This window comes from Terrapene carolina, unplaced genomic scaffold (genome assembly GCF_002925995.2).
Source record: "Terrapene carolina triunguis isolate 2854851 unplaced genomic scaffold, T_m_triunguis-2.0 Scaffold740, whole genome shotgun sequence".
In the NCBI taxonomy this organism is placed as follows: domain Eukaryota; kingdom Metazoa; phylum Chordata; order Testudines; family Emydidae; genus Terrapene; species Terrapene triunguis.
This window is the reverse complement of record NW_020665091.1, coordinates 3,050,289-3,073,380: the sequence shown is the minus strand read 5'-3', so window position 1 is coordinate 3,073,380 and position 23,092 is coordinate 3,050,289. Positions and strand designations below refer to the sequence as shown.

The 23,092-nt window shown below is 50.9% G+C and overlaps 1 protein-coding gene across 4 annotated transcripts; it reads left to right on the top strand.

Moving 5' to 3' along the window:
- Positions 1 to 16,400, top strand: PEX5 (peroxisomal biogenesis factor 5). 4 transcript variants are annotated; one of them, XM_024210956.2, is made up of 17 exons: positions 59 to 139; positions 747 to 929; positions 1,420 to 1,455; positions 1,636 to 1,768; positions 1,985 to 2,119; positions 3,458 to 3,563; positions 7,263 to 7,353; positions 7,639 to 7,761; positions 8,114 to 8,206; positions 9,304 to 9,423; positions 10,194 to 10,337; positions 13,151 to 13,221; positions 13,621 to 13,836; positions 13,996 to 14,161; positions 14,408 to 14,565; positions 14,829 to 14,973; positions 15,137 to 15,226. In XM_024210956.2, the coding sequence occupies exons 2-17, from the start codon at positions 780 to 782 to the stop codon at positions 15,137 to 15,139; spliced, it is 1,890 nt and encodes a 629-aa protein (XP_024066724.2). In that variant the 5' UTR covers positions 59 to 139; positions 747 to 779; the 3' UTR covers positions 15,140 to 15,226. The 4 variants fall into 4 exon arrangements, with proteins under 4 accessions (XP_024066723.2, XP_024066724.2, XP_024066722.2 ...); XM_024210955.3 differs by lacking the exon at positions 14,829 to 14,973 and having other exon boundaries at positions 1 to 74; positions 15,137 to 16,400; XM_024210954.3 differs by lacking the exon at positions 14,829 to 14,973 and having other exon boundaries at positions 15,137 to 16,400.
- Positions 16,401 to 23,092: the final 6,692 nt, after the last annotated feature.

The following is a 23,092-nucleotide window of genomic DNA, read 5'->3' as shown; positions in this document are numbered from 1 at the left end:
GTCCCTTTAAGAGCTAGCCCCGCCCCCTGCTGCCTGGTGAGTGTTGCGAAAGCTGCGGCAGAGTCAGAGCCAAGGTAGCGTATGGAAAGAGGGGAGCCCCTCGTCCCCCTCCCTGCCCTCACCTTAGCTCCGGGCCCGGGTGAGATAGGGAGGTGCCTGGCTGGCGGGGGCGGCTGAGGCCTTGCAGCCCTGGGGAGTGGGTTGCATCTGCCCAAGTGCAAGGGGACGGACTATGATTGAGGCCCCCGGGGAAAAGGGAGGCCCAGCAAGGGCAGCATATAGTATTCAGAATATGTGTGTGTGTCAGGGGTAGGAAACGGGGCGGGACGGGGACGAGGTGGAGTGACAGAGTGAGACAGCGAGGCGGGGGGAGAGAAGGGCTGGGGGAGGCGGAGGCCCCCTCTTTGTCATGGCGTCCGCAGCGCTTTCCTTCTGCATCCCACCTCCCGTCAAGCCATTCTAGGGGTGGCCACACCACGACCTGTGAGGTTCCTTCTCCTGGGGGGAAGGCGTGTTCGGCCACCATGGTCATTCGGTCCTTGGTCTTTGCTCAGGCGGCTTGGGGGCGGGGACAGTCTGTAACATGTGTAACCGCCCGCCATGCAGCTCAGATGAGACCCCATCAGCTTGTTTATGGAGCAGATGAGTGCTGGGCAAGGCTCTGCTGCATCCCCCGTGGTGGGCTGTCTGCCAGGGGTCCTAGAGCCCTACCATCACTCATGCTTTCTGGGTTTTTTTCCCCTCAGACAGGGTGAGGTGCAGTGCCCCCTGCCCTCACCATGGCCATGAGGGAGCTGGTGGAGCCTGAGTGCGGGGGCTCTAACCCCCTTATGAAGCTGGCTGGCCACTTTACCCAGGACAAGGCCCTGCTGCAGGAGGGGCTCCGAGGTCCCTCGGCCTGGCCCCCTGCAGGTCTTGGAGCAGAGGCAGTGAGTACTGGGGAATGGGTTGGGAAGTCCACCTGACTGCTGATATGAGGAGTGTTGGTATGTCTGTTCTGTTGTGAGTGAGGGGCAGGGATGCTTTGGGGAGCGGGAGTGGGGGGTCTGTCTGAGCACACGGGAGGCTGTCAGGGCAGGTGGAGGTTGTGAGGGGGCTGTCTTGTTAGTGGGAGAAGGGCTGTGAGGGATCATGGGGGCTACCCCATTGTAGGGGCTGGTTGTAGGATCACTAGATTGGGCGGGGGGGGGGGGGGCGTCTGTCCAGTCACAGCAGGGGTATATCCAGAAAGGAGAGATGTGGTGGCTGTCTCACCCATTGCAGGGGATCTGTCTGGGTGGGATGTTGGTCCTGCTGTGTGTGTGGTGTGGGTCTGTCATGGGTGGGGGTATGGTACAAGTTAGTCCCATGGTAGTGGGGAGGTGATGCTGGAGGCCAGGTCCCATCACTGGGGTGATTGTTTGGCATCTTTTCCCACAGGTGTCCAAACCTTTGGGAGTGGCCTCTGAAGATGAGGTAAGAACAATTGTATCACTCTCCTTATCATCTTTCTTGCTGCCACATTCTCTCTGCTCCGTCTTCACTCTTCCTGTCTCTCATTCTCTTTTTGCCCTCCCTTCTTTCTCTCATGTTTTTGGTTCCAGAGCTCCTGCTGGGTATTTCTCATCAAAAACTCTCTCTTTCTTTCCCTGGCAGCTGGCTGCAGAATTCCTACAAGAGCAGAATGCCCCCCTGCTCTCCCGTGCCCCACAGACCTTTAAAATGGATGATCTGCTGGCTGAGATGCAGGAGATTGAGCAGTCAAGCTTCCGCCAAGCCCCACAGCGAGGTGAGGGGGGGGGGGGAGAAAGGGCTAGGGGCATTGGGGTTTCTGCCACCCCCCCTCCCCCCGGTGGTATGTCTTAAGGGGAACTGAAAGAGAAGGCCTATTTAGCTAGGGCAGGGGGTGTCTGAAAATTAAGAGGCTAGGCTTTCTCTAATCCTCATGGGGGTGGGGCACTTGGGGTTTGTCACTGAACCATCCCCATCTCTTGCCCTCTCCCAGCTCCAGGTGTGGCAGCCCTGGCTCTATCTGAGAACTGGACCCAGGAATTTCTGGGGGCTGCGGATACTACAACTGACGTCTCCCCAGATTACAATGAGGCTGACTGGTCGCAGGAGTTCATTGCGGAGGTGACAGGTGAAGGCTTCCCTTGTGAAGTTTGGGTGGGGTGTTGCCTGGTAGCATGCCCCCCTCTGTTATCCCATGCAGGGGTTGTCTGTTGTGCATGAGATTAGAGTGCATCTGGTAGACGCAACAGATAGTATTCAGAATAGGGCAGTTCGCCCTAGCAGCTTGCCTCCGTGGGAATGTGACACTGGTACAACATGAGGGATGAAATTAACCTCGTTTAGAATCATAGAGTTTAGGGCCAGAAGGGACCACCCAGATCATCTAGTCTGACCTCCTGTAAGTCACAGCCCACCAGCACCCGCACTCTGGTCTCATTTCAGTTGTTGGGTTTAAAGTAGCCCCCAGGAGACTAGAGTATTGTGTGTATTAGTTAAACCATGCAAGCAACCCGTGTGGGCCTTCCTATTGTGGTGCAGGAATGTCTTATTTTGTTTTAGCTAAAATCTTTTGGGAACAGATTTAAGCTAAACTAAGATGCTCTTACACTGAAATAAGTGTCCAGAGCGAGGTTTGCATCAGTTTAACTCATTTGGTTTAAGAAACTTTAATTTAAACTAATGCAGCTTTTCCACATAGACAAGGCTAAAGCTGGTCTCTCCCCGGCTACATGAAGCTCTCTGATGCTCCCTGTTGGGGTGAAACTTGGGTCCTGGCCCAGAGGGGAATATTTTGTTGAATGTTTCAGCCAAATCTGTTAATCAATTTCTGCAATCTGGGGAGGGGGAGGGAATCTATGTTTTCCACTTGAAAATAAATGTTGTGGGGTCCTTTCTGTGCCTGAAGACAAATGCAATTAATGTTTCCTGCTGGGAGGGGAATACTCTGCTTGTTGCACTAGCTGGGGAAGTGACTTGCTCAAGGTCACACAGCATGTAGAAGATTTGGGATGGACTCTAGTCTCCTCCGCTCTAACCAACTGAATCTCTACCTTGAACTGTTGGGCAGCAGTTAAACAGCTGCTATGCCCCACCCCAGAGGTGGCTTCTTTTCATTGATCAGTGAAACTATCCATATTTATTCCTTTCATACACCCGTTGGAGACAGGCATCATAATTAACATTTATGATGATCTTTGAGAGGCTCTGATGAAAGAAGCTAGAAATGTGCAATGAGTTATTCATTTTCCTGATGCATACAGCAGCCCACTTTGCTGCTGTCCAAGTTTTGTTGTTGTTTTTTTTTTTGTTTTTTAATAAAAAAGCAAGAACCCTCTGTTAATGTAACAATCTGGACTACAAATGTAACTGTAAATTGGAGAGATCTAAATTTGAAGTTTCTCTGAGCAGTGTTCTGTTTTATCTTCTTGTTCCTCACTCTTCTCCCACCACCCAATCACCTGTACAGACCCTCTGTCTGTATCTCCTGCCAAGTGGGCAGAAGAATATCTGGAGCAGTCAGAGGAGAAGCTGTGGCTGGGGGAAACAGAAGACCAGTCACTGGCAGATAAGTGGTGAGTTTCTCTGTTCTTCCCTCCTGCACCCACTAATGTCCAGGGTGGGTGAGGTGTGGGAGATGACAGAAATCCACTCTGATCTCAGAGCTTTTGGGTCTCAACCAAGTTCTCAGATCCTTGGTTCAAGAAAGCGGAAGAGGCAGAGCCTCCTCCACCCAACACTGGCAGTTTCAACAACAACATAACTAAACACGGGGACCCTGCTTTCATAGGGCTTGTCTATGCTGCAGCAATCGATGCACTGGCGGTCGATTTAGTGGGTCTAGTGAAAACCCGCTAAATTGACCGCCGATTGCTCTCCCGTGGACTCCTGTACTCCACCTGATCGAGAAGAGTAAGGGGAGTCGACAGGAGAGTGTCTCCCATCGACATCGTGTAGTGTGGACGCTGCGGTAAGTAGATCTAAGCTATGTTGATTTGAGTTAAACTATTCAAGTAATTCAAATTGCGTAGCTTAGATCGACTTTTCCCTTTAATGTAGACAAGGCCATAGAGTTTAAGGCCAGAAGGGACATTATGATCATTTAGTCCGACCTTCTGCAGAACAGAAGGTTAGATTCACAAAGGTACTTAAGTGCCTAAACCCCAGATTTAGGTGCCCAAGTTCCAGTTTTAGGCTCCATTGCAACTCACACTCCTGCCAAACTCTGTAGTGCCTAAACTTATGCAGTGTCTACACTTGCAGGGTAAAAGTTCCCCAGGTTCCTAAGTTTCTGGACATGTGCGTAGTTGCCTCACAGTAGGTGTCTGGGCACCTAAGCCCCAGAACGATTCACAGACTCGGGGAAGATAGATGTTCACCTGCCTAAGTCCTGTGGGTGCTCAATCCAGTAGATGTGCTCAGAGGCTGCCTACTGCATCAGGTCCCATTCAAAATCCATCTGGAGACAGTGATGGTGGCAGCAGCCACCTTATAACTTTTAGCCCAGTGGTTAGAGCACTTGTCTGGGATGTGGGAGAGGCAAGTTTAATTCCCTCCTCTGCCATAGGGGGAGAACAGATTTGCACAGGGGTCTCCCACCTCTCAGGTGCGTGCTCTAACCACTGGGCTATAGGATATTCTGGTGTGGGGCTCCCTCAGTCTCTCCTGCTGAAGCTGTTCTATTGTGGATAAATAATTTTAAAAATTCATGGGAGCCAGGGAACTGGACTCAGGGTCTCCCACCTCCCAGGTGAGTGCTCTAACCACCAGGCTACAGAGTCTTTCTCTCTCCCTCTGGCCAATGACTCTTTTTTAAGTATTTATCCACAGTGGAACAGCTTCAACAGGAGAGTCTGCTGGAGGCCCACATCAGAATATCCCTGAGAAGACTTGAACAGGGGTCTCCCACCTTTCTCCCACTCAGGCAGAGAGGGGGAATTGAATCTGGTCTTCCACATCCCAGGTGAGTGCTCAAACTATTGGGCTATATATATAAAGTTGGGTACCACCACCACGTCGTCCTCCTTCTCCTCTGGCTATTTTATGTGGAGTTAGACACCTGCCTAACTTGTTTTCACAAGAAACACCTTATGTGCCTAAGTTGAAGAGTCTGACTCCAGGAGAGGGGCTCCTGGCTGTGGATCACTAGCAGACGCAGGTGCCTATCTCTGTGCCCTGCTTAGGTGGATCCTCACCTAGTCTACTGGCTTTTGCGAATCACATTATATGGTGCCCATCTCTCTTCAGTCGTTGTACAGGGAGCCTGGGTGCCTAACTCAGGCTTTATGGATCACAGTGTTGTTCCTGTGATTTTTCTGGGTGCCCAAAGGTTAGGCATTGCAGTGCTCTGCATCACACCACCTAAATTCCTTCGTGAATCTAGCCCAGGGATGTCATCACAAAGACCAGTAACTTCTGTTTGAGCTAGAGCATATCCATTAGAAAGACATTGAGCCTTGCTTTAAAGATTTCAAGTGACGGAAATCCACCGCATTCCTAGTAAGTTATTCTAATGGCTAGTTATCCTTGCTGTTTAAAAAAGTTGCGCTTCATCTTCAGTCTAAATGTATCTAGCTTCATTTTCTAGCCATTGGATCTTGTTTGTCTTCGTTGGCTAGATTAAAGAGCTCTCTCCCATCAGATATCTTCTTCCTTTGTAGCTATTTATAGACCGTGACTTCACCTTCTCTTTAATAAGCTATATAGTCTTAAGTTACTGGAAGGCTGGTTTTCTAGACCTTGAATCTTTCTTGTTCTTTTCTGAACCCTTTCCCAATTTTCAATATACTCTTTCAAATATACACACCAGAACTAGACACTTCCAGGAATGGCTTCATCAATGTGTATACAGAAGTAAAGCCACTCCTCCTACACCTGTTTGCTATTCTCATGTTTATATGTCCAAGGATTGCATTTGCTGTCTTAGCCAAGCTTCCCACTAGGAGTGCCTGTTCAGTTGATTATCCACCCTTTCCAGAGTCACTGTTCTCCAGGATACAGCCCCCATCCTGTATGTGTGACCTGTGTTCTTTATTCCTAGATATCTGACCTTGGTTTTGGCAGTATTAAAACACTTACCAAGTGATCCAGATTGCTCTATATAATTGATCCTTATTATTTCACTCCATCAATCTGTGTGTCATCTGGCACAGTTATCCCAGCAATGACTTACAGATTGTTAATAAAGATACTGAATAATATTGGGTGAAGAACAGATCATGTGGGCTCTCCAGCCCCAGGGACTGTTGTGTGGCCTGATGGAGAGGGAGCCCCCTACTGCTAAGGCCTTGGCTACACTTGCACGTTATACCACAATAAAGCCTCTCAGAGGGCTCTACCTTACTCCCCGTCCACACTGGCAAGACACGTAGAGTGCTCTGACTCCCTGGCTCGAGCACTCCTGGTACTCAGGGCCGGCTCCAGGCACCAGCGCAATAAGCAGGTGCTTGGGGCAGCCAAGGGGAAGGGACGGTACGTCCGGCTCTTCTGCAGCATTTCGGCGGCGGGTCCCTCTCAGAGGGAAGGGCCTGCCGCCGATGAAGAAAGCGGCGCGGGGGAGCCGCCCCCGAGGTGGCGCTCCCCCCGACCGCCCCCCCCCCCCCCCCCCCCCCCACACTCCCGCCGCTTGGGATGGCAAAAACCCTGGAGCCGGCCCTGCTGGTACTCCACCTCCCCGAGAGGATTAACAGCTGTTGTGTATTGGGTGAGACGCTTCAGTGCCAGTGTAAACGAGAAGTAACATTACAAACATCCCATAATCCCCTTAACTGAAGTGGCCTCTCTTGTCTTTGTGAACTCGGGACACCGAAGTGCCCTTTCAAAGCTCAGTTTCGGAGTGCCGGCTGCTTATCTGGTCTGAGGGAAAAAAACAAACAGCTAATGTTTGCTTTGAGTGAGTGAGAGAGAGGCGGGGGAGGGAGAGGGGTCTGAACTTACAAGACAGCGTGCTGACACACTCTCAGCACCCAAAAACCCACTCTTTCTCCCCCCCACACTCCCTGTCACACTCCACCCCACCCCATTTGAAAAGCACGTTGCAGCCACTTGAACGCTGGGATAGCTGCCCATAATGCACCACTCCCAATGCAGCTGCAAATGTGGCCACGCCAGTGCGCTTTCAGCTCTGTGTGGACAGACTGGAGTGCTTTCCCTAGTGCGCTCTCTGAAGGCTGGTTTAACTTAAAGCGCTCTACAAGTAGCCAAGCCCTTAGTGTCAGATCAGACTCTCTCTCTCTCTCTCTCTCTCTCTCTCTCTCTCTCTCTCATTATTACAGGTATGAGGAATATCAACCTGAGGATGATCTTAAGAAAACTGCCAACGATTTCCTTTCTAAAGTGGATGACCCCAAACTCAACAATTCTGAGGTGAGAAATGCTATGGAGCCCCACGAAGATATGTGTGTGGGGGGGTGGGAGACCTCCTGCCATTCTGTGTCTCCCCTCCTTTCTCCCTCTAGTTCTGGGGGTTGAGCCCTACAACCCCCAGGATCATGCCTTCCACCATACAACTCTGGTGAAACTGGCATATTTTATCTCCTTTTCCTTCTGGTTCTATTGATTCTGGGGGCCCAGATCTGCCTAGCAAATATGGCGAGTTTGGTGGGGGTTATTGGTGAAGGTTTCTTCCCACATTTCATTTCTTTGCCACAGTTCCTAAAGTTTGTCCGCCAGATCGGAGACGGGAGGGTGTCGATTGAGGCTAATCAGGTGACCCTGACCCCCAGAGACCAGGATCAGGCAGAGCAGTGGACAGCTGAGTTTATACAGCAGCAGGTAGGACCCCAGCCCCAGCTGCTCACAGGTGTGCAAGCTTCCTTGCAGCACTGCCCAGCCTTGGGGAGGGGAGGGACAATGGCAGGGTGAACTTTCTCTCAGCAGGGTCCCATTAACGTTCAGCCAACAGTGGCGTGGGGCTTCCGGAGCATGAGCTTCTCCAAAGCAGTGCCTAGCCAGGAGCAGGGATGGGCTCTGGCAATGTGAACTTCTTCACAGTGATGCCTTGGTAATTAGTGTTCACTTGTAGGGGGGGGTTCCTTACAGCACTCCCTGCTGGTGGGGGAGATGCATTGCATTGCTTTTTAATCTTGCAATCTCAAGGTGCTCCATCTTATTTCTTTCCCTCTAGGGGGTATCAGATGCCTGGGTGGATCAGTTCACCCGAACTGGGAATGCGTCAACTCTGGATACAGAATTTGAGCAAGCCAAGACTGCTGTGGAGGTAAAACTGGATGGGAGAGTGTGACGTTCCCCTCTGGTGTTATCTGGACCGGTGATGTGCTAGGTCACTCCAATCCTTGACTCTGGGAGCCAGCCTTACCCTGCTCTGCTGTGAGAACCCCCATTCCCGGGCTGTTCACGCACAGCCTCTGGCATGTGAGCTGCTTGGATTGTGCAACCGAATGACACTAGCCAATATCTCTGGTCCCAGACACAACCCTAGGAACCTCCGTCTTGCAGTGTCCAGTTATGCCCGCTGGACGCTGCAAGCGTATATGAGTTTGTCAATTTAACAAAGAAATTGATATGTACCAGGCTTGTTATCCCAAGGGGAGTCTCTGACATACTTCAAACCAAACGCTCTGTTTCAGGTAGAATGAACAAACAGATTTATTAGCTACAAAGATATAAATGATTATAAGTCAAAGCATAACAAGTCGGATTTGGTCAAATGAAATAAAAGCAAAATGCATTCTAAGCTGATCTTAACACTTTCAATGCCCTTACAAACTTCAGAGTCAGGTGAGCATTACCTCATCGTAGTCCCAAACTGACTAAGGGAAGGGGGTGGGGTGACTCACTCAAGAGTCCAACAGATCCTTTGTTGTTGCCTAGGCCAGTGTCCCTTGTTCCTGTGAGGCTGGGCTGGGTTTGTCCCATACATGCCCTGAGGGGGTGTGAACTGCCCCTCTGCTCTTGGAGTTTTTGCCTGGGCTTGCTTTAAGCCATGAGGACACATTTTCTGCCTCATAACCATATACATGAAATTATAACGTATAACATCACTGTAACAACAATGCTCAGTGCATCATGAGCCTTCTGAAGACACCCAACATGACAAACTTTGCATTGGATACCACACAATCATTTTATAAGGATGAACATGGAGGGTGTAGGGTTTTCCCATGAGGTACAGAACGTCACAGAGAGGTTGGGGTATGAAGGGTGCCTTAGGGCCCCAGAACTGGCTGAGTCCCCTTTCTTGCCAGGGGAGAGATGAGGAGGGGGGCTCAGAGCCCTAGAGAGAGGAATCTCCAGGGAACATGTAGGGGGAGCTCAGCAGGGTGCTATCCTTTAACTTCCTTCTCCTCTCTTCAGTCAGATGTGGATTTCTGGGACAAGCTTCAGGCAGAGTGGGAGGAGATGGCCAAGCGAGATGCAGAGGCTCACCCCTGGCTCTCAGATTATGAGGATCTCAGTACCTCCTCCTATGACAAGGTAATGGGGGGCAGCGAATGCAGGGTGCTGTGCTGGGCAGTTCTGAGAGCTCCCAAAATCCCTTCTCCCAGGCTGGGTACTGAGAGGGCTGCCGCAAGGCAGCTCATGCTGCTGGGATCCCCTCTTAGTGTCAAAGGCCAGGCGCTGTTCCTGACAGCCAGTCTCTTGTCTGGGCATGGGTGGGCACTGCTGTGAGGAAGTTTGCTGCTGCCAGAGTCTCTGTCAATACCTTTGACCGGGGTCAGACTGGAAAAAATACATGGTGGTTCTTGCCGAAGCCCTGACCACTGCTGAAGATGCGAATCAATTGTAACACACCAGCAGTTAATTCTGGTGCTCCCCACAACACAAGCCATTTCTTTCTGTGTCCCCTGTATTGATGGAGACTCCCTAAATTTGGTAAACTTACACACACAGCCCTGCACAACTGATACATCTCTCCCCAGGCTGGGGCGTGGGATCTTTCACCCCAGACTCAGTGGGAAGCAGAGGGGGCAGGAGCTGCTTTGCCCACGTCTGCTGTGAGCTGGCACACTCCAACCCTCTCAGGAGGGAAATACCAGCCGCTCCATGTGCTAAGGGGCCAACTGTTCATCACCCATTGCAGTGTCTCTGGCTATTGGAGCTGAAAGGGGTGGGAGAAGATAGTGGTGGGCTTGCAGAAGTGTTGATATGGCATGTGGGCGCACATCAGCTGTTTCTGAGTCGTGCCCTTGACCCACCGGTCTCCTGCCCATAGTGTTAACCCCCTTGCCTGCTGTCTCTGGTAGGGTTATCTCTTTGAGAAAGACAATCCCATGAGGGATCATCCACAGGCATTTGATGAGGGTCTGAAGTGCCTGGAGAAGGGTGACCTGCCCAATGCTGTCCTGCTCTTTGAGGCTGCGGTGCAGCAGAAACCTGACCACGTGGAGGTGAGCGGAGCAAGGAGAGCAGGTCTGCTCCAGGTATCTTGCCATTTGGAGCCTGGCTCAGCTCCCTAAGCAAGGTCAGACTGGGTCAGTCTAGGGATGGGAGATCCACTTGTCAGAGTTTCAAAGCAACTGCACTTGTATCCTCACCTTCGTGGCCCACTCCAGGGGTGCTCAGCCTTGTCTCAGGTTTCTAGCCCTTACCTGTCTCTGGACAGGGGGCCCATGTCCCACTCCTTTCTGGCTGGGAGTTTTACAGCTGCACAGCTCCCTGCCATACACTATTGCCAGCAAGCAAGTCTGCCTAATGGCCAGAGCCTCTGTGTTGCTTTCTCTCCACAGACAACAGTGTTTTACCTGTCACCACACAGCTCTTCCAAAGCAAAGTACATTTATTCTAGGGCAAAAGCATCACAGAGAAACCATGTTAAAAACAATACAAGTTCTTACCTGCTTGCTAAGTACACCAGCAATCACCCACCTTCCACATGCAGAATCTGGTAAGCCAACGCCCTTCCAATCCTTCCACAAGGCTTGGGCCTCCCCTTGGATAGAAGGTCCTGCCTATTTGCTGAATCAAAATGAAGGTCCTGAATATCTTTAAACTCAGCCTTTTATACCAGAAGCCCTTTCTTTGTCACTTGGTCTCTGGAAGACCCAGCTTGTACCAGTATAGGCAAACCTCCCTCGGCTATGGTGCTTCTCTGGGGATGTTTACAATCCCCAGGGTAATCCTCCCCACTGTTTTTAGCTCCTGGAGGAGCTGGGGTAACCTGCCCCCATGGAGTAGAACATGATCATACAGAGAACTTTCATGAATGTAATACAAGGATCCCCAGAGATATAGCCTGGGGTTGCAATATGGCCCACCACTCCCATGCTGGGGGAGCTGTGCTGCAGGGGGTGGTGTGGGTGACTCCAGTTCTCGGGTGTGTAACTCTGGCTGTGTACTTGTATGTGAACCCCAGGGGGCTCACTGAGAAGATGGTCAAGCTGTGTGCACCTGACCTATGGTGCAGAAGGCCTCCCAGACTAAAGCTGGTTAGAATCTTGGGGCTATAACTTGAGATTGGTCAGGTTCTAGGGTATCTGTCTTCCTGAAGCACTAGACTCCCTGCATGAGATGCTGAAGTCCTTACCATGGTGGCATTGGAGTCATGAGGTTGGTGACTGTCTTCAACAGCCATGCAAATGCTGAGTCTTTTGAGTCACCTGAGGACTTGACAGCTAGGGTGGGTCGGTCCTAGGTGTCTGGCTCAACTCAGACAGCTGGTCTCACTTCTGATTTGGTGTCCTGATTAGGACTGGACGTTTGACAACTGGAGAACTTATCCATGTCCTGGTCAGATCACTATCTCCTGTTGTCTGAGGTCAGGGCACGCTGCTCCATTTGGGTGATGGGCCAGTTCTGACAATCTGCTGTCAGCGATGGGACTGAAACACTTGAGGGAGATGAACATGCCACTCCATCAGTGGTTTGATAGGACTATGGGCTCTTGTCCTTGCCGTTGATCATGTGGCCTCTTAGGCACCCACTTCCTTGACTTTGTCCTTACAAGTCACCATGGTAGACTCTAGAGAGCCAGTGACAGAGTGAGAGGGAATGTTGCTGGAATGGCCGTGGTGGAAGTCTTGGGGCCCATTCTGCATGGTGTGCTATGGCTGTGCAGGAGACAAAGAAGGGATGCTTTGCCTTCATCCTAGTATTCACAGAGCCCTGATCAGGAGGCTAGTCTGAGTCCTTGCTGTGAGGATGAAATTGAGATTCAGACTAAACTCTGTTTTCCAGGGGACAGGGCAGTATTCTGAGGGCATGCATGATCAATCAGCTCTGCTTGAGTCTCAGGTAGTTTCACACTGAGGCTCTGGAAGGGTGGGGGCACTTAGTCATCACCTGTGTTGGCTCATGAAGGCCATTGACAAGTGGCTGGGTCCATTGCTGGTGGCGAGTAACACTTCTCTTAAAGAGAGCAGGGTACTGGCTTCCCTGCTTAAGGGAACTTTTGTATGGTTTATGCTTGTTACTTCATGCTGTCAGTCCAGCCAACCGTCAGCCTGGATCAAACCTTCCATTTCTGGGTGAGACGATGGAGCACACTTGGGGTGTGGGGGTAAGACAACTCATAATATCTAGCTGATTTAAACCTCTCTAATGTTAGTCAATCAGGGGACAGCTGTGGGTGCAGCAAGGAGGCTGTGCTGGCTACATGCGTAGATGATCTGGTGATGGATGAAGATCAAATCAGGTGTCAATGCTGCTATATTTAGATCTCTCAGCTGCCTCAGTACTGTCGATCATGACATAATGATTCACCTGTGGACCACAGCAAGCTGCTCCTGACTGAGTCTCTTATCTCTTAGCATTCCCACTCCAATATGCTGTCTGCTGGGCTGTGCTACCTCTCTGAGGCCCTCAATGGCCTGAGACCTGCCTCTCTTTCTTCCTCACCCTGCAGTCTAGTCCCAGTTGTGATGGGTGGAGGTGCTAAAGCTGGAGCCCCCAGGGTTTAGCAGAGGGGGGACTGCTGGCAGCATGTTGTGTGTGTGTGGGGGGAAACTCACTCCCCCTCCACCTTTCCAAATAGCCCAAACCTGCTGACTTCCAGGATGCATTGCAGAGCACACCTGTTTTCCTGGGGAGTGTGGGAGAGGTGAGGGTGCTTATGAGGGGCTGGTTAACAGGAGTGGGCTGAGGCTGCTGACTTGGGTACATCTATTCTTAATCTCCAAAAAGTGCCCAGGGCACAAGATGGTGCCTTTAATTGTACTTGCAATCTGAAGAAGTATAAATAAGCTTGTCTCTGTTTCTGCGTCAGGCCTGGCAGTACCTGGGAACCACCCAAGCAGAGAATGAACAAGAGCTGTCTGCAATCAGTGCCCTCAGGCAGTGAGTAGCTGGTGAAGAGGGTATCTAAAGCAGGACTCCTGGGTTCTGCTCGTGGCTCCCAGAGGGACTGGCTTGCTGGCCACTAATGACACACCTTATCTTGGTTTCCCTGCTTAAAGGCTAAACAAAGTTCCAGTGCTTTTTTCCCTGCACCAAATGCAAACTCGGAAGGATAAGTTCCCTGTGGACTGCTGTAGAGAGCTGGTTTCTGACCCAATCAAGGTCTCCTGCCCCCTAATGGATCCCTCCTTAATTTGCCTGGACACTGGCGCTTGCTGTTCAACTTGTTCATAGCCCACCAAGGTGGCTGGAGAAGTATTCTTAAAAGGCCACTGAAGCTTCCTATCCACATCTCCAAAAATGTGAATGCTGTGCACTCTCTTCCCCTCTGCCCTGCAGGTGCCTAGAGCTGCAGCCAGGGAACGTCACTGCACTCATGGCTTTGGCCGTCAGCTTCACCAATGAGTCTCTGCAGAAGCAGGCATGCGAAACGCTGCGTGACTGGCTGCGCCACAAGCCAGCCTATGCCCACCTGGTGGGGAAGGACCCGGAAGGAAGCAGCTTGGCATCCAGCTTGGGGTCCTCCAAGCACATCCTGGGCTCCCTACTGTCTGAGTGAGTCTGGAGGATGGGGAAACTGGGGGAGGTGCAGAATATCCCAGTCCTGCTTGTGGTCTTGTAGCTGGGTCCATTGGGGTGGGGGTGACCCCAGGAAGGGTTGCAGGGAGCTTGCACCCATCAGTGGGTGGGTTCCCTCATTCTCTCCCTCCCCAGCTCCCTGTTCATGGAGGTGAAGGACCTGTTCCTGGCAGCCGTGCGCAGTGACCCCTCAGCTGTGGACCCCGATGTGCAGTGTGGCCTGGGCGTCCTCTTCAACCTGAGCGGCGAGTACGAGAAGGCCGTGGACTGCTTCAGTGCCGCATTGAGCGTGCGCCCCAACGTAAGGGGGCAGAGTGGAGTTTGTGGGGGCAGGGCTGATTCAGGAGTGGGTGGGGAGGTGGGGCTGGGCTCTGCCCTGTGGGGAAAGGTCAGTGGGGTGAGCAGCAGACTGACTTGAGGGGGTGGGTAGGTTTGAATACTGGATAGAGTGGGGAAGTGGGGAGGGTTGTGAAGGACAAGCTCTCTGGGATGTAGGGTGGAATGCCTGATGCCCCCGTCACTTGCTTCCACCCCCGCCCCCTTCCAGGATCACCTCCTGTGGAACAAGCTGGGTGCTACTCTGGCCAACGGGAATCGCAGTGAGGAGGCTGTGGCCGCCTATCGCCGGGCACTGGAGCTGCAGCCAGGCTACATCCGCTCCCGCTACAACCTGGGCATCAGCTGCATCAACCTGGGGGCCCATCGGTGAGTGGGAACGAGGGGCCAGATGGGGGTTGGGTGCTGGCCCCGGCCAGGTCTGCTATGACCGAGTATCAGTGGGGGCCAATCAGTTAGTTGGGAGGGGGCTCGAGGGAAGGGAAGTGAGGGGGTATTGGTGAGGATGTTCCACTTGGTCCCTCTGGGCGTAGGATGCGCTCCTTAACCCTGGCAAGAAGGGAGCAGAGCATGTCTTTCTGCCCCAGGAGCAAAGTACCAGCCAACATGTCTCCCACTCCCTTGGTTCCCAGTATCAAAGGGAGGGAGCATCTCAGAACTATGGAAAGGATCTGTTGCAGTGATTGTCTTCAAGCTTGTGCCTGGAGGTGGGGCTGTCAAGCTACATCCATTACAGCTTGGACATTGGCTTCATTGGTCCTGTGGGCCAATGATGAGGTATGTGAGGAGCAGGGGTAAGAAGAATGGCTGGAGGAAGTGTGGAAGGGTGATTATTGAGCCATCCAAAGAGGGGATCTAGTGGGTCCTTCTCACCCATAGGATGTGCAAACCTCCCCAATTAACTCTGTCTCCCTCCCTCCCTTCCATGTCATGCTGGCAGTGAAGCAGTGGAGCACTTCCTGGAGGCCCTGCACATGCAGCAGAAGAGCCGGGGCCCACGGGGCCAGCAAGGTGCCATGTCTGACAACATCTGGAGCACCCTCCGCATGGCCCTCTCCATGCTGGGCCAGAGTGATCTGTATGGGGCAGCCGATGCCCGTGACCTTCCCACCCTGCTCCAGGCCTTTGGCCTCCAGCAGTGACTCGAGGATGGGCTCCCCTGTGAATGCAGGGTGGGCCCAGGCCAGTAGTTATGTCCCACAAGCCCCTTCTAGGGGGGGTGGGGGGAAAGGTTTACTGGGGTTCACACACATCTCCTTTTCAAATCTGCCCTTCAGTTGCTGGGGGCAAGTCATTGGCTGCCATTTCTCTAGGACCTCCCATGGTAGAGTGTAACTTCTCACCTGCGTCTTGTGGCCTGAACATCTGTGAGCAGCTCATGTGGCACCATCTCCCCAAGGGACTCTGACCCTCCACGGGGAAGAGCTGCTGGCACTGGGAAGCAAATCAATGGGGGGTGGAAGGAATGGGGAAATAGGAACGTATCAAGATCACTTCTTATAAGATAAAATAACAAGTTTGCATTTGTGATACCCTCGTGTCAGACCCTGCCATAATTATGCTGTGCAGCTGAGACTGCCCGCTCAAACAACTGGCTCTGAGTGTGCTGGTTAGGTGTAGGATTGCTTTCTAGTGCTGGGGCTGCCCATCCCGGCTTGCTGTGGGGTCTGTGAGTGCTGGGGCTACTAACCCTGGGTCTTTCCCAGCTGAGCATGCAGACCCACCCCCACCACGTGTGTGCAGAGGGTGGGTCACTTTGTGAGGCTTGTAGTTTTGTTTTGTTTCCCCCCCCCCTCCCCTTCCATGTGCTAGTAACAGTGTCCTGGTTCTGAGTGTGTCTCACTGGGCTCACTCTCACTTGGGATTTGTGAGGAGGCTCTGAGACTGCAGTGAGAAGAGTCCCTGGGGCTGAGTTCGGGGGGTCACCCAGGAACTAGGGGGAAGCTGGCTAACTATAAAAGCACCTTGGCCAAAAGCAGGGGTGGGGGTAAGGTCTTAATTTTCACTTGATTGTCCATCATTGTAAAATAAATTGGGAATTATTTTCTTTGTGCAGATGGTTTCCCCCCCCCCCCCCCCCGCCTGTAATGAATCTTGTGAATTATAAATATCTGTATATGACTTTGGAGGGAAAGTTTTTTGTTTTTTTTAATTGTAAAATATTTTGTATAATAGAAGGGAAAATATTAAACTTGTCAAAATATTGTAGTGTCTAGCTGTGTGTATGTACTGGAGAGGTGTATGAGCCTTCGTGTGGGGAAGCTCCTGTGGAATTTGAGAGGATGTTACCCGTGCTCTGGGATGCTTCGACGCCCCCAGGAAAGGATGTTGGGGTAGGGCGTAACTGTAGAGGGTTGCTGCTGCTGTCTGTGTGTCTCCCCCTACCCCGCACCTTGGTGGGACATTAAGGCAGTCTAGGCCCCCACCACTTGGAGTTCTGGTGCCAGACAAAGGCCCCCAATCTGCACAATAGTCAGGGGCAAAGGTGGCCTTAGCTGGGCTCCCCCAGAGAGTCAAGGGGGGTGCTGGGCTACCTCCCCTGAGTACTTTATCTTGGGGCAGGTGAGTGGATGGGTGGGTTCTTTGGCTGGGTCTGCTGCACTCTTCTCCTGCTATATGCAGAGACCCTGTTGGGGTGGGGTTGGTGGAGCTCATCAGAGTGGTCTTGGTATTAACACCATGTTCAACTGAATGGGGCAGTTTCTACCTTTCAGAGCTGGTGATTCAGGTGCTCCACGGATGTCCCTGCATCAGTTATCCTCAGGCTGTGTTTTCCAACTTTTCTTACTAACCATGAAGGCTAGAAACTTTTTTAATGGTGAAAGCTGAGCTTTTGCTGTGGTCACAACTGTGGAAGTTAGGACCCTGGGCATCACAGACCTGTGCCTATGACCTAATCTGTCCCTGTCTGGGAACCAAATATACTCTTGCTGACCTGGGCCCCTTCCCCATTTTGGTGGGGGATGGAGTGGGGGAGAATTGGACTGGGAAGCTTTCTCAGAGCTTGATCAGGAGAGCGGCCATGTGCACAGACCTGTCTCACATAGGTCTCTTCCCTCCCCCTGCATCTTGGTGCCATGTCGTCAATGCTCTTGCTGTTGTGGGAGGAAGGGAGGGGTGTGATGGGGAAAATCTTAAATATGCTACCAACTTCCATCCCTGCACAGGACTCAGCCCTCATAGCTGTGCCCCTTTGCCCCTACAAAGGGGCTTTGCTCTGATATTCCTCGGAGCGGGGGGAAGCACACTTCATTTTCTAAGAAGTCTGACAGCTGCTTCTGCGGCAAGGGTCTCCCCCTAATCCCAGATCAGCTCATCCGAAGGAAGGGGTTAATCTCTTTAAAATGCCAGGTGCACTGAACTGCAGCTCTTCTGGGCTCGCCAAGTAGCATATGGGTCTGGGGGCAGCGATATTCATACAGCACAGCATAGCCTCTCACCACTCTCATATGTGGCCCCTCTCAATGGGAAATGCAGCAATTGGCTCTCTGTGCTGGGAGCAGCACTGGCCCATGGGCTTCCCAAGCCCTTTCAGCACCAGGCTCGAACCTTCTTACTCTGCTGCACTAAAGGACTGCCTGTGTAACTTATCCCTGTGGAAAGACCCTGGCTCAGCTCTAAGGCCTAAATATTCAGAAGCATCCACTGCTTTTGGGTGCCTACCAGTGTAGGGTGACCAGATAGCAAGTGTGAAAAATAGGGACGGGGGTGGGGGGTAATATACCTATCTCATAGAACTGGAAGGGACCCTGAAAGGGCATTGAGTCCAGCCCCCTGCCTTCACTAGCAGGACCAAGTACTGATTTTGCCCCGATCCCTAAGTGGCCCCCTCAAGGATTGAACTCACAACCCTGGGTTTAGCAGGCCAAATGCTCAAACCACTGAGCTATAAGAAAAAGCTCCAAATATAGGGACTGTCCCTATAAAATCAGGACATCTGGTCACCCTACACCAGTGTGAAACACTTGGGGGTTGAACACCCACATCTTTCCTGGCCTTCAGAAGGAGGGCTAGGTAGGTGTAAACTTCCTGCCTGTCATTGGAGCTTTCCAGCCTCAGTGCTACATTTCTTCAGCTGCAGTGACACCTAGTGCTGAATCCAGAGCTGTGTACCCTTTGACTCCATGTTTTCTTACTTTCTCAGTTCACAGCATGTGAAAAGAGCCCAGGAGCCATGGCATGCTTGTCTTTGAGTCATAGCTGCGTCCTTTTAATGTGACACTCAGGGCCCTAGCTCCAGCCAGAGGGATTTCATTCTGTGTCTAACGGCAGCAAAGCTGTCATTGAGCCAAATTTCTAAAGATGAATTTTTATTGGCACTTGTAGCTGAGGCCAAATGGGGCTAGATTCTTTAGTGTCCAAGTTTGAATTTGCAAGTGTCCCCCTGCTATTCCAGTCTTGTGCGCCCCATACAGCTCTGCCAATGCCCCTCAGTCCTGCCCTGCAGCCCCCTGCTATTCCAGTCGTGGGCTCCCCACATAGCTCTGCTGATACTTTCAGGTCAGCGTGGTGGCATAACAGTACTGTGTGAGCATTACGAAGCACTGGGTATATTTTCTGACTGCAATACTAGGAGCTGTGAAGCAGAAGCTTCCACAACCACCTGCTGTGCACTTGAAGTAGCCCTGGGACTTGCCACCTTCCCTTTCCCTCACTGCAAGCTGAGGTTGGAGACCTGTTTGTACTATCGGTGCTAGGGCTCAGGCCCAATTACTAGGAAAGAAAAGTGGCTGGGAATGAGAAGTTTTCCAGCTGTTTATTACACTCAAGTGATTAGAGCTGAGACTCCTAACCCTATCCTGTGGTTCCATACAGCCTTCTTTAAAATGGCCCAAGAGATGGGGCTTCCAGTGAGAGATGCCTCCAGCAGCTGCTAGACCTTTCTGACATGAGCAAAAGTTTTCTGAAATCCAGTCTGACATTCTGCTTTTGTTCAGTGTGAGGATACATTCATGGAATTCCCTCGTCTTGCATGATACCTATTTGTCATGCCCTGGCATCCTCCCACTGTCTGTCTTACATCATGCTGGGGCAAAGCTACGTATGCAGTCTTAGCCTGTCAGACTAGTTATGGTGATGGTATCATGCAGTTTACAGTATTATCAACGCCTAGCCTTCAAAAACCAGGCCCCCAAAATCATGAGATTAAAAAAAATGCACCATGAGTTCTTTTACTTTGCCTGCTGGTCTCTGAGCCTTTGGTGGACATTCTGTTCCCATTTCAGGCTTTTTCCCACCACTAGGAGGGCTAGTGAATTTTTTTTAATGAAAGCTGAGATTCTCCCACAGTCAGGTGGCTCCAGGAGCAAAGGGCTTAAGAAAAATACAGACTGTGAGATGTGTGATAATAGTTAATTTCAATGCTGGTTCAGCCTGGAATCAAGAAGAAGCCAAAAAGGACAGAGGGGAGTGAGTAGAATGGGATGAACTGGGACACAGGTTGTGGAGCTGGCATATACCTTAAATCTCACATCCCAGAGTTTGTCAAATGTTCTCCATTAAGTAATATTGAAAAGGGTTGGACACAGTTGCTATCAAACCAGTCAAGTGTTCAGATTTCCATGTACAGCCACTTCCCCTCATTTTAACAGCATTTGAATGTGTTGGTAAACAGTTAACCGTGTTAATTCTGCAGCCATATTAAGAGATTTGAAAATGCTGCATTTGATTCAAACTCAGTTTATATCAGTCCTTAGGTGCTACTCTGAGCTTCCTTTCAACAACGTTACAGAACGGGAGAGAGAGTAAAAGAAATTCCTGCCTCTTTCACCTTCTTTAGACTTGAACCCAGCTCCACTCCTGGTCCAACAAACCAGCCCTGGACACTCAGCCAGTGAACAGCTGACAGTTCACCAGCTGGAGCAGATGAGCTGGACTGATCTGGGAGCTGTGCTCCTGACAGAGCTTCAGCTATCAGCTCTCTCCCTCTCCCGCCCCAACCTGACAGGAGGCAGGGCAATGGGATAACTAGAACTGAACTGTTTTGGAAGCACAGTTAGCAGCTCAGCTTCTCTGGTAACTTCCAGGCCAATGCTCTGCAGTGTAGTTTCAAAATAAATGGCTAACTTCATATTTCAAGTTATGCCCCTAAATATAGTTACATTAGATCAAAGCTTAGGGCCTCTGTTAAATTTGCGTTGGCTATTCTACAAAACGAGGTCAATGTAAGTTGACTTGCATCAACCTACTGCATGTGTCTCTACTCACATTTGTCACTATCTGATGTAAGTGTCCCTGCTACAGTGATGCACTAAAACTAACTCCCTGAACAGCACAGACCTATGGTCGACCTACTGAGAGGTCCATGCAGCATGAGTGTAGACACTGCATAAGCTGTGTTGACCCTAACCATCCTCCAGCAACTGTCCCAAAATGCCCCATTCCCTGTGACAGGGACTGCTCTGTTCACAATTGTATCTGCCCCATCCCCTGCCCAGCGGTCACAGAGACTGTAAGCCAACCCCTGAGTATATTTGAAATGCCTGTTCCTAGCAAGCACACCTAACTGCACTCCTGCCTGGAGCAAACAGGAGGTATTAGATTTCCTGGGCCTGTGGGGAGGCTGTGTAAGCTCAGCTACAGACCAGCTGTAGCAACATGGATCGCTACAAACAGATTGCATGGGGGATGCAGGTAAAGGGGTACGCCAGGGATCAGCAGCAGTGCCGTACAAATGCAAAGGGACTGCGCCAGGGATACCACAAAGCCAGGGAGGCCAACAATCAATCTGGTGCTGAGCTACAAACCTGCTGCTTTTCCAATGAGCTGCATGCCATGCTTGGTGGAGACCCCACCAGCAGCCTGCACACCGCTATGGCTAAAACGGAGGAACACAAGTCAGAGGCCCCTGCCATGAATAGCAATGCGGGGGGGGGGGGGTGTTTGGAATTCAGCCACATCACGAGCCTGTTCAAGACTCTGCCACACTCTACCAGTCCTGCCAGCCAACCATGGACAAGCCTGAAGAAGGGGAAGGGTCCTCCGGTAAGTGTGTGCATTTAAAAATGACGCTTGGCCCAGGCTTTTCACTGTTAGTGTACGTCTATACTTACCTCCGGGTTCAGCGGTAAGCAATCGATCTTCTGGGATCGATTTCTCGTGTCTTGTCTAGACGCGATAAATCGATCCCGGATCGATCCCGGAAGTGCTCGCCGTCGACGCCGGTACTCCAGCTCTGCGAGAGAAGTAGGCGGAGTCGACGGGGGAGCCTGCCTGCCACGTGTGGACCTTTGGTAAGTACCTTTAAGTTCGAACTAAGGTACTTTGACTTCAGCTACATTATTCACGTAGCTGAAGTTGCGTATCTTAGTTCGAACTGGGGGGTTAGTGTGGACCAGCCCTTACTCGTACTAGCAGAGGTAGTGGTACAGCAAACAGTGGTAGAGTTATCTGCTTTTCATGCTCTGTAGGGCTAGGCAGGGGGCGGAGGCAGGTGGAGCAGTTTGTTTATGTACATAGACATGTCCCCTGTATCCTCCTGAGGGCTCGCTATGAAAGGTGCTCTGCAACCCTCTTGCAAAGGTTTCTAGAGATGGCTGGCTTATTTCTTCCTCCACGATGGGACACTTTTCCACACCACTCCATGATGAATTCAGCTGGCACCATTGCAGTAAACAGGCTAGTGGCATACAGGCCTGGGCGCTTTCCCCAGTAGCAGTTGTGCTCACTGTGCCTTTGTTATTCTCAGGAGCAAGATATCAGCTAAAACCACCACGACCTGTGGAAAATAGTGTCAATATTCAGTCCAGTTGCCCTATGATCATACCCATGGAATAGGGACCAAAATGTCATTGTTTCATGCAACCAAAATCCCTTTTCTTCACACTCACCCCCAGTAGGCCTGGTGCTGGAGAGCAGTGCTGTGTAGAGGTGCTCCAAAGCTGAAGTGTCAATAAGCATGGCTTAAAGTTTTCATGGGAATAAGGGAAGGGAGTTTTGAATGTTATCTTTCCCTTTGTGTTGTATGACAGGCAATCCAGTGATACACCTGTCTGTTTTTATCAGAAGCTGCGGCCATCACAGCCTTGGGGGGTGCCCCCTCGGCCCCTCCTTCCTGCAGAATGCCTAACCCTGATCAGGAGGAGAAACAAGAGAACTAGGGAGGAGATGTTCAGCGAGTCCTGCAAGCCAGTGCTCCATCGGAATGTAAACAAAGGGCCTGGAGGGCAAACATGGCAGAGCTGGAAAGAATAGCAGGGAATGGATCGGGAAATGCACCAGGACATAGTGGTTGGTCTCAGGGTTGATGTGATGTGAGCTCACCTTAACAGATCACTCTCGTTATAGTGTGTATGGTAACACCCATTGTTTTATGTTCTTTGTGTGTGTGATATATATATATATATCTCTATATCTATCTTCCTACTGTATTTTTCCACTGCATGCATCCGATGAAGTGGGTTTCAGCCCATGAACGCTTATGCTCAAATAAATTTGTTACTCTCTAAGGTGCCACTAGTACTCCTATTCTTTTTGCTGATACAGAGTAACACGGCTGCTACTCTGAAATACATCAGCTGTGGTTCTCACAGGTCAGTGTATGTGTAGCCACAAGAGACTACATTTGTGCACTGAAACAGTTTGCCGACTTTCCAATTTTAAAGTTTTGTTCCGTTAATTTATGTTAAACGTTTGTATTGCATTGTCTGTTGTTTTTTGCACATTGTTTTTCTGCAATGTTTTTGCCGCTCAATAAAGTTCTATTTTTTAAAACAAAATTATCTTTATTAGTTCACAAGACATATTGCAGAATGCATAGCCATACTCAAAGTACACAGTACTACTAACTACATAACTATTGTTTAAATTAGCCTCTGTACCCGATGTAACACTGATTTTTAAAAAAGACTCCAGAGGCAATCCTAACAATTACAGGCCAGAGCCTGGACTATAAGAC